At 43.4% G+C, this 11127-nt stretch overlaps 1 protein-coding gene across 4 annotated transcripts in view; it reads left to right on the forward strand.

Moving 5' to 3' along the window:
* The window catches only part of LOC120390370 (GON-4-like protein), a 46825-nt gene that overhangs the window by 16538 nt on the left and 19160 nt on the right, over nucleotides 1-11127 (forward strand). For all 4 annotated transcript variants that reach the window (XM_039512981.1, XM_039512980.1, XM_039512984.1 and 1 more), the window contains exons 12-20: nucleotides 59-160; nucleotides 932-972; nucleotides 1720-1823; nucleotides 4659-4857; nucleotides 7047-7133; nucleotides 8130-8301; nucleotides 9125-9269; nucleotides 9860-10010; nucleotides 10707-10823. In XM_039512981.1, coding sequence (XP_039368915.1) covers nucleotides 59-160; nucleotides 932-972; nucleotides 1720-1823; nucleotides 4659-4857; nucleotides 7047-7133; nucleotides 8130-8301; nucleotides 9125-9269; nucleotides 9860-10010; nucleotides 10707-10823 — 1118 coding nt within the window. The remainder of the gene's footprint in view (nucleotides 1-58; nucleotides 161-931; nucleotides 973-1719; nucleotides 1824-4658; nucleotides 4858-7046; nucleotides 7134-8129; nucleotides 8302-9124; nucleotides 9270-9859; nucleotides 10011-10706; nucleotides 10824-11127) is intronic.

Below are 11127 nucleotides of genomic sequence, written 5' to 3' on the forward strand. Positions count from 1 at the left end.
CGGTCTCCCTTACAGTCTGATTTATGAAAAAATATGTTTCAAACATTTATCTTGTTAGATGAGGCTGATGATGATGATGACCCTGAGTATAACTTCCTGGAAGATCTGGATGAACCAGACACAGAAGACTTCAGGAATGATCGTGCTGTGAGAATCACCAGTAAGTACTGTGATAACCTAAGCTCAGCTCCTTCAGCACTGCTTCTGTTAGAATTGTTGATCCAAACTGAAAACTTTAGTGTTTGTTGCAAAGGTTTTGCAAGGCAGGGCTAATTCAAAAAAAAAATAAAAATAGAACCACCCCCCACCCTCCATGCTGTTAACTTTACCCGCTCCTCTGTATAGTAATGACTCACCATAAATGCATGAATGGATCTGGCCAGTGGTCCAGGATTACCATTCCATTGCTATCAGGTACAGCTACTTCTTTATTTTGAGTTCTGTTTTAGACAAAATGAGACAGTAGCCAAGAGTCTGGTGTGGGTGTTAAGGAGGTTAGATAGGGTTGCATTGAAGGACTTTACTGTGTTGCTCAGGCCTTCAGCTGTGAGTGGGGTCAGAGCTGCATCATTAGGCGCATAGAGAGTATGTGGGGAGAAATAGCAGCCTGAATGTGGATGAAAACCTTGTGACCACAGTTGCGGGAAGCTGATCTCTTAAATCACAGATCAAGGAGGTGAAGCCCTTCTGGCATACACAAGGGATTAGGATTGAATGACTGAGAGGCAGGCTGTACTTGGATGCTTCAGGGCTGATCCCCATCACAAAGAGAAAATGTAAGAGTATATGAGAGGGTCCCCTTTCTTCCCACTTGTGTTGGAAAGTTTGCAAGGGTTTGTCATCTTCTGAAAAGGAAACCCTGCAAATTGCTGAAATGTTTCTTACTGGATTACTAACTGTTTCTTCATGCACCCTATCTTGTCTCTTACAGAGAAAGAAGTAAATGAACTGATGGAGGAGCTGTTTGAGACAGTAAGGGCAAGTCTATACTACATAATTCAAGTCGACCTTAGTTATGTCAACGTACAGCCACCGCAGTAATTAAATAGTTTTTGCATGTCCACACTGCACTCCTTGTGTCAGTGGTGCGTGTCCTCACTAGGAACGCTTGCAGCAGTTTAACTGTCAGTGTGGGGCATTGTGGGACGGCTTCTGAAAGGCAGCAACAGTCAATGTACTCAATGCAGTGTCTACACTGACGCAGCATCGACCTAACTACAGCAACCTAAGTGCTACACCTTTCGCGGAGGTGGAGTTAAGTCACTGTAGTGGGCGAGTTACATTGGTGGGAGCTGCATTTTAGAGTAGACTCTTGCAGAGTTAGGTTGACGTAAACTTCCTTATGTCGACCTAACTCTGTAGTGTACACTAGGTCTAAGTGAGACGTTTAACAATATGTGGGAGTCTTTCTATCCTGGAACTGACAGAGGGTCTCTGAAGGTGCCATCATAAGCCAAAGAGAGGGGACTTTACTGGATGTCTCAGCATAAACTCACTGTAAGGGGTCCTGTCATGTATGTGCAACTGTGAGGAGGCTAAAGCATGTACCGCAGTGAAGACCCAAGGGGGCTGAGCATGTTAGCTGCTGATGACATCAGTATAGGTCCATTGTGATTAATTTTAAACTGAGCCAGAAACCCCTCTGTACTAAAAGTGATTCCCTGAACCTCAGACAGAGCCTCATATACCTGACAACTGCTGAGCTTTATTTCCTGTCAGTTCCAGGATGAGATGGGTTTCTCCAACATGGAGGATGAAGGCCCAGAGGATGAGGACACTGTTGCAGAGTCACGGCCGAATTTTAACACACCACAGGCACTTAGGTATGACTGTCTGGTCTCAATAAAAACTGCAGAGGGTGTCCGGGCACCCAGCTGTCAAATAAGATGTAATAGAAGGAAGATGGAAGCCACACACATACCATCCAGATGGCGATGGTGTCCATGGCCCTTTTGCTCTGACTCCCTGGTACAGCAGTGTATTTGCTGCAATTTGTAGGTATCATGGAGGGAGCCAGTACGGACAGCGCTTTCAGTGAAGGGGCCAGGAAGAAGGAGGCAATGCCCTGAAGGAGAATGTAATAGCGGCTTTTATTGAAGGAAAGGCAGTGGACCTCAGAAAGAGGGGTCATTGAGGGACTGGATTGTATTCTAGCAACACAGCTGAAGGGTGACAGCTTTTTTAACTTCCTCCAGAGGAGTTCACTTACTACCTCCAGCTTTCTTGGTAATATGAAGGCACCGTTGAAGAGCTGGGCTGTGTTCAAGTACAGTAGAACCTCAGAGTTACGAACTCTCGGGAAGGGAGGTTGTTCATAACTCCGAAATGTTTGTAACTCTGAACAAAACGTTATGGTTGTTCTTTAAGAAGTTTACAATTCAACATTGACTTTACAGCATTGAAACTTTACTATGCAGAAGTAAAATGCTGCTTTTAATCATCTTAATTTAAATGAAACCAGCACAGAAACAATGAGGAGTCCAGTGACTCCTCGTTGTTTTAGTGGATACAGACTAACGTGGCTACCCCTCTGGTACTAAGCACAGAAAAGGTTTCCTTACTTTATCAAATCTTTTTTTAAACTTTCCCTTTAGTTTTTTAGTAGTTTACGTTTAACACAGTACTGTATTGTTCCTTTTTTTGGGGGGGTGTTCTCTGCTGCTACCTGATCGCGTACTTCCAGTTCCAAATGAGGTGTGTAGTTGACCTGTCAGTTTGTAACTCTAAAGTTCTACTGTACTGGCCATTGCCTACCAAATCTCCCAGTGCACATCACTTCTTGAACAGGTGGGTGCTGCTAGTCAGGAAAGAGTTGGACTGGCAGAGCTGTGTAGGGGCACGAGACTGAAGCAACTGTCAGCTGTGGACAACATATGACACCTTTTTGATAATTACTAGCATGGGCTAAATTTTAGCCGGTGACTTGGAGCTGATCGGCTTCAGTCTCATGATCCTTCTCTTGTTCTTAGTTAATATTTATTTTGACAAATTGTGGCTTACTATTGAAATGGTAACAGTAACTGGGGGGCTGAAAGTGAACTGCAGTTTGAATAAAGACTCCTTGTCTATGGGGCAGCTCAGCTCAAGACTAAGCTGTATCTGTTTGGGAAGGGAGCTAAAGTGACTGCTGGGCAACTGCACCATTCTCTCCAGATGAGCAGTACTGGAGGGGAGTGTGGAAATCTTAGACCAGCTACAGTCTTAGTGTGAAGGGTATTTCATGCTCATTTCCCTCGTCTGTATGGGGTAAGGTGGGGTAAGTCCTCCTCCTAACTGGTTTCCTCTTCCCTGGTATTATCTGTACATAGTGTTGTTCCTGGACTTCTTTAGGGAGGTAATTTTGTGGGAAATTTTCACCTATTTGTTCCATTGGTTCCTTCCCTTTAGTATCTTGTGATGTGAATGTCTTAGAGGGGCCTTGATTGTGACTAGCTTTGAGTGCACATGCTGGGTCTGTTGTGGAAGTGGAGCTGATCCCAGTTGGGTCAGAGGTGGGAAAGTGTTGATTGGGCTATCTATAGAGCTCTGTCATAAGCAGGCTGACACTTAAAGCTGTTTGCAATGACAGGAATATTTACACCACTTCTCTGCTGCAGCAGAAACAAACATGTAATAAAATAGCCTGCTGAGTAAAACTCAGGGGCACATCATTAATATTTACAAAGTGTGTCCACAGCATTGGAGAGCTGCAAGTGATTTCATTGGGACTGATGATGGTAATAGCCAGCAGCCATAATACTTTGGGCTGTGATCTTGTTTAATCCCACAACCTTGGGTCAGGTCTGGTCTAGTTCTTGAATGATCTCTTTTTAGCAATGTCTTATCTAGGTTCTTATACCATGGCCATTACAGTGGTATGTGAGTACTTGAATAAGATGGTGGAGGAAATGATACTGGTGATTGAGTAGGGAATGCTTTTATCTGAGGCCTGGTCTACACTGCAGGGGTGGGTATTGATCTAAGATATGCAACTTCAGCTATGTGAATAGCGTAGCTGAAGTCGACGTATCTTAGATCGACTTACCTCCTGTCCTCATAGCGCGGGATCGACGGCCACGGCTCCCCCATCAACTCCGCTTCCGCCTCTCACTCTGGTGGAGTTCCGGAGTCAATGGCAGAGCGTTCGGAGACACGATAAATCGATTCCCCGATAGGATCCGGTGGGTAGTGTGGACATACCCTGAGTCTGTAACTAACCAGTACCCCAACATGGTGTTAGAGTGGCATGGTGCTTCTGAAGATGCTGCATTCAGATGTAAAACTAAAACCCTGACTGCTTGTGGTCATTAAAGATTCCATGACACTTTTATCAAGAACAGGATTATTAATTAATCCTGGTGTGGTGGCCAAACTTTACCTCAGGTAATTCTATTCTGATTCTCTAAGTTCTCACAGCTTTAACGAGACACGGGATTTGCCTTAACAATTTTGGACAGGAAATTAACGTTTGCTTTGGGCTGTTGAATGAATAGGTGCTGTATACCAGGTTTATAAAATACTTTGGGTACTTTGAGATGAAAGGTGCTATAGAAATGTAATTAATATTTTAATTGTGCTTTGCAGAAACTAAGTGAAATCTACTTGATACACCAGGTCATTAAGTGTGGTGTCTGTAAGTCATGGACTTGGCATAATACTGTCTGCTTGATCTGAAACAGATTTGAAGAGCCTCTGGCCAACTTACTCAACGAACAGCACCGGACAGTGAAGGAACAGCTTGAACAGCTGAGAATAAAGAAATCTTCGACCAAGCAGCCACAGGAGATGGAGAGGTCAAAACCTCAAATTGAGAAGCCACTTCAGACCCTAGTTTTGGACATGGGGCAGAGAAAGAGGCTGCATCAGCAAATGCAGCAGGTAAGAGATGTAGAAATTATCAGACACAAATATTACACCATCTTATCACAGCTTCATTGTCAACTGCAGGGCAAAGGCCTCTGCATAGCATGGTGGCACCATCAGTGCTACAGGAAGCACTCAAGCAAGTTGCCTATTGAATTACGGTACAAATTTTGTACCCTGGAATCTGGTACCATAACATTAGTGAAGCAGATCTGTGCACTACAATCTGGTACCACTTTCTGGAATGAATTAAAATCATCCAAGGGAAGTGGTTGCCAAGAGGTGAATTCCGTCCTCCTTAACTAGATGTGAGAAAGCTGTAGCAGTCATGCTTTAATCTGACTGTATTGAAGCAATGATTTAATTCTAAACCCCTATTTTTGTGGCCTAACTTTCTGAAAATATTATCCTTTTGGCTGGAAATCATTCACTATAAAGTGGGTGCACAACTGGTTGAAAGACCATAGTCAAAGCAGGTATCAGTGGTTCGCCGTCAGACTGGGAGACATATTTTCTGCTTGAAAATTGCATACCATTCACTTGAGATGCAGCACCCCTGGATGTGGTCATCAGCATAAGGTCCTTTTGATGACCCAGATAGAGTAGTTCAAACCCACTAGCAGACTGTCTCTTTCTATTGGTGGAAGCACACAGGTTTGAGAGCCATGCCATGTAAACATGGGTTTCACATGTGGTATGTGACGCTTTTAATTTTTCAGCAGTAAACCAAGATATGGAACTCCAGTTGGGCTCATGCAAATGTGTTTATCCGGAATTCCTATAGTGTTGGGATAACTTTCACATAGGTATATGAAGCAGTAATGCAGAGCACTAAAAGTGTGTTATAGCCCCATTTACTCTTGGGGGAACTTTGTGCATTTGCGCAAGTGCAGAATTAATGTCCCCTGCAGAAAAACTGATTCACATGAGCTGGGAGGCAGACGTCTGGTTTGGGTGTTGGGAGCAGCAAAGGAGATGTAAATCACTCTCTCGGGGGTTGGGGTGGGGGGGCTGGGCTGTCTGTCTCTCTTGCTATGGCGGTGTGTCTGGAGCCAGGGAGGCGCAGGGCTGGGGATGCCACAATTGGTGGCTCCTACCGGGCGCTGGGCTGCAGCTGCTAGTCCTAGCTGGGTGTGGGGAGAACAGGGCTTCCTCTTCCCCTGCATGGGCTGCTCCTGACTGCAGAAAGCTCCACATCCAGCCCCACTTCCTGCGTCCATCTCTCCCCAGCTGCAGGGGAAGGGATCACTATATGGTGAGCTGCCCCACCCCACTGAGCCCCCAACCAGCTGCACCCAGACCATCACCCCACCAAGCCCCATGACCCCTGTGCTGAGCCCCACCCCCCAACACACACCTTTCCCCCCTGCTGAGCCCCAATCACCTTCACCTGAACCCTCTCACCACACACCTGGATCCCCCAATCTTTTATCCTGCTGGGCTGAGCCTGCTTGCCCCGTTCCTGGATCGGGGGCAGAGCTGGGTGTGCGTGTGAGACTCTGTCCCTCTTGCTCGGTGGAGCCATATAGATGTGCTAATATGCCCAGTAAGGAATCTATTTGTCAAAAAAACATTTCCTGGATCTTTTTTTTTGTCTGTATTGTCATAGACATGCTTGCTGACAGGTATTTTGAAATAAATTACTAAAATAATTGAAAATGGTGATTATATTGTGTTGTTTTGACAAATACAATATGCAGAATTTTAAAATATTGTGCGCAGAATTCCTAGGAGTACCCATTCACGTTGCTCTATGAACCCTAATTTTGAATTTCCTGACTTTTGTGCATTTATATTCTCAGCTATCATGTTTTAGTTTAAATGATTTATAAAAGTTTAGGGCCAGAAGGGACCACTGTGATCATCTAGGATAATTTCCTGCAAATGCAAACTACAGGATTTCCCCAAGTGATTCCTGCATCAAACCTCTTACTACTGGTTTCGCTTACTGTGGAAATTTCTCTGAACTGTAGTTGTCACTAGTGTGTGCTTGTGTATTTTTAAGGTAATTGCTTAAGATGTCAGCACTAAAAATTATTTCAAGCTCTCTGTTAGCTGAGGTATGTCTGTAGCCAACACTTATTTTGAGACCCAGGAGATATAACCTGCTCTGCCTGTTGGTGCTTTAGAATATTTTCCAGTATTTTTGGATATTAGTGTCTTAGTGTATGGAAAAGCTTCATCTGTCTGCCCTGTTCTTCCAGCATGTCCAGCTCCTGACTCAAATCCACCTTCTCACCAGCTCCAACTCTAGTCTAAGTTCAGAAGCCAGCACCACGAGGATGTTTCTGGTAAGGATCTAGCTAAAGTTAGAAATACAATAATTCTGTCACAAAAATAAAGGTTGCCATTGTCTTTAATCAAGATGTCTTGGTCTGTATTTTCAAAAATGAGCAGTGAAGGAGAGGCAGTATTATGTAGCTGCAGCTGCCTTTACGTTGCTAAATGGTTCAGCACTGTGAGAGAGAGTTTGCTGTCGTGGGAGGGGAGCCTAGTTAGTGCAGTGGGCTAGTGCACTAACGGTGCCAGTTTAGGTGAAAATTAGTTTTCTGGTTAGTTTTAACACAAACCTCCATCCAGTCTGGCACTACAGACAGTCCCTGCTCTAGAGATGACGAGGGTGGGATTAGCAGGACTGCTGCAGGTTGGAATTGAAGGCTTGGGTGAGAGAAGCGTGTTCAGCTAATGCCTATGCTATACTTGTCTGAAGCCTATGTGGGTATTTGCTGAGGGAAGCACAAAAGATCCCAGTGAGGGTGGGTTGGTTAGTGGGAATGCCCTGCAAAGCTTAAAAAAACCAAAATCTGACTTCATTCAGCTGAGAAATATTTCCTTAACATTTGTTTCAAATGATAGTATCATCTACATACTAATGCTTGATCAATTGCTTACTGAACGAGTTTGTATCTGTGTGGTAATGGCAATAACACAGTGCTCTGTGTTGGCATGTTTTTTGTATTTTTTTTTTTTTAAAAGATTAAAAACAAAGCTTGAAAAGGTCATCCTTAGAACAATTTCTGTGACTGGTCTGTGATCTTTAATGGTTCTGCATGGGAATGGGGGAGTAATAACTCACAGCAGAGCTGGGGCTTTACAGTTTCAGAGCAGAATAAATGTAATCAATTGTGTCTCATGGCTCGGTATCTCTGAAAAGCAGGGTTGACAATAACTGAAACTTTCTCTGCCTCCTATCTGGCAAGTTTGCTTTCTGAATGACTTCTACATACATGAGTACTTACTTACATTGAAAGCAAGTCCCTTTATCTCCTTTGTATTTGACTCTTCAGACTGAGCTGAGTAACTTTGCTCACAGTTCCATGCTCCTTCGTCAGCAGTTCCATCCCAAGTTTCAAACAGTGTTCCAACCATGTAACTTGAAGGGAGCGTTGCAGCTCATTGAAGACTTTCATGCCCAGGTCAAAGTTGATTGGAGCCCTCGCAAAACTGTGAAGAAGAGTGGTATGTAGCTGAAGGGGCAGGTTTGTAGGGTAGTAATAGCCTTTTGCGTGATGCCCTCCCCTCAAATGAGATGGATTCCAGATTTTTTGCTATGATTTGAAATAGAATTTAGTGTTATTTTGCAGCACTGTTTCTAACATGTCTTTAAACAATGACCTCAGTATTATTGGCTATCTTTTTCTACTTAAGCCATGAAAATGTGACACAGTGAGATCACATCATAGGGATTTGTACAAGATTGCTTAGCTTGGTAGTCCGGAATGCATGATATGTTTGCAGATGTTTCAAGCTTTGGAAATCCATCAGGAAAGCAACAATAGATTGGAAAAAATTGTTCCAGTGGTTTGAGTGATGCATCAAAGACATTTTCTTTTGGTTGCGATGGTTCTACTAACAGGACTAGGGACTTGAACTATGAAATTGCAAAATTAAAAAGCATTCTGAATGGATTGTTTTGGAAATTTTTGTCATGACTTTCTCTTAGCCAAATGATAGGCAGATTAGAGTCAAATGAAGCCATTCACTGATTAGAGTCAATTGGAGCTGCTCCATCCTTCCACAGAGCTGATACTGCATGTGTGGGGAAATCAAAAAGAAAAGTAACTTTTGCTGGGCTAGATTAAATTCTTAGTTTTAGTTTCTTGTGTTCTAAACCAAAGTCCAAAGATTTTTTTGGGGAAAGTAACCCCAGCCTGTACTGCTTTCACAACAGGAGTTATAGGGATTACAGCTTTTACAATAAAGTAATGGTGAGTTTCAGAATTTAAGCATCTATGCTTGTGAGGTTCATCAACTTGTGCTGATCTGCAGATTCTTTTCACAGCAAATGAATTCCCCTGTCTTCCAAAGCAAGTGGCATGGATTCTGGCAACGAGAAAAGTCTTTATGTACCCAGAGCTGTTACCAATTTGCTCCCTGAAGGCCAAAGCCCCCCAGAACAAGATTATCTTCACAAAAGCAGAGGACAAGTAGGTGTTCAATGTTTGTGTGTGTGTGTGTGTGTGTGTGTGTAAAAAAAAAAAAAAAAAAGAAAGAAAAAAAAAAAAAGGGGGCATCTTTCCATGGGGGAAAAAGTAGGGTGCTGTAGCCAACTGATGGAATATCTGGACATTCTGGAATAGCACAATCAGATGGCAACTTTGGCCCCTTGTTCCCAGCAGTAGAACAATTGCTATTAGTTCAGTAGGCCAGACAGATTTAGTCTTTTGTGGATTTTCCATGCCAATATGTGTACTGACTTCCAACGTGATCAGAGGGACAAATCTGAGTGCGCTGAGATGTTCCTGAACCAACGTACTCCCCATCTTGATTTATTAATGTGTCTCCAGTCGAGTTCTGTGTTGGCGTCGTTAACAATTTGTTTCATTAGATTAAACCATGTTGAGGATTCAGCAGTTGATTGGGCTGTTTTAATTCCATACTCTGTCTTCTCTGTGTTGCTGTGGCTAACCAGATTGAGAAACTCCAGGGATGTTAACAGATATGAAGGACAAGCTGAGAGCATTTGCAGTTTCTTTTGATTTGAATCATTGTCTGGCGGAATTTTTTTTCCTTTCAGTTTATTAGCTTTGGGTCTGAAGCACTTTGAAGGGACAGAGTTTCCTAAACCTTTGATCAGCAAGTATCTCCTGCCAGCAAAGACTGCGCACCAGCTGACAGTGAGAATCAAGAACCTCAATATGAACCGTGCCCCTGATAATATCATCAGAGTAAGTGACACAATCTATAGTTTGTATGCATTTGTATTTTACATGTTTGCGAGGTGTTGCCCAAACATAATGGAAGACACAGTTCCTTTCCTGAAGTGTTTACATTCGGTCTGCACTTAATTTCTTCAGAGACCATGACACCTCACTTCCAATAAGAATGAAGACTCCTTCAGAGACCCTGCCCTCTGTACTTACCTTTTACAACTGCTCTGATTGCTGCCTGGTCTCTCAAGAACACAACACCTACTACAGAGAACCTTGATACAAGGTCATGCATCCGATGAAGTGGGTATTCACCCACAAAAGCTCATGCTCCAATACGTCTGTTAGTCTGTAAGGTGCCACAGGACTCTTTGCTGCTTTTACAGATCCAGACTAACACGGCTACCCCTCTGATACTTCATACAACTGTAATTCACATAATGCAGAAATAATGAGCTTCCTACCAGTAGATTTGCATACTGTACGGAAGTAGAGTGAGTGCACACATGTGCTACACCAATGATCTGTCCAGAGAAATGGGTCAAAAAGGACATAAGATTTTGTTCAGCCCTCCTTTCCATTTCTTAATAGATACACATTTGAGCAACACTCCATCAGTGTAGGAGTAACTCTGGCAGTTAGACTAATGAAGGATGGGGATTGCTGACCTTGCTTCTTTTTTTTTTTTTTCCTTCCACCACCCCATCTCCTCAGTATTATAAAAGAACAAAGCAGTTGCCGATTTTGTTCAAGTGTTGTGAGGAAATCCAGCCTTCTGAGTGCAAACCCCCTGTGGAGAGGGAAGAGCAGCATTTGCCATTCTGGCTGAAGGTACAGTGCCTGCTGTTTAGAAGCATCATGCCTCCACCCATCTTATCCCTAGAGCTGATTACCTTTTAGTGCTGTCGGCTTGAACTGTTTAATTCAGCTGGTTAGAATATTGGCTGTGTGACACTGGTGCTGCTGCTTGCAGTTTATATGTCAGGGCAGGCTGGCCACCACCTTACAGGCAGCAATTACCATCTTCCTCGCTGCACCAAACAGTCTTATTGAGAGACAGACGTTCTCATTGTGGACTTGTTGCCCTGGGAATAAAAATGCAGATTTGGGATTTGAATGTTGTTCTCTCATGTTA

Source organism: Mauremys reevesii, linkage group 24 (genome assembly GCF_016161935.1).
Source record: "Mauremys reevesii isolate NIE-2019 linkage group 24, ASM1616193v1, whole genome shotgun sequence".
In the NCBI taxonomy this organism is placed as follows: Eukaryota; Metazoa; Chordata; order Testudines; family Geoemydidae; genus Mauremys; species Mauremys reevesii.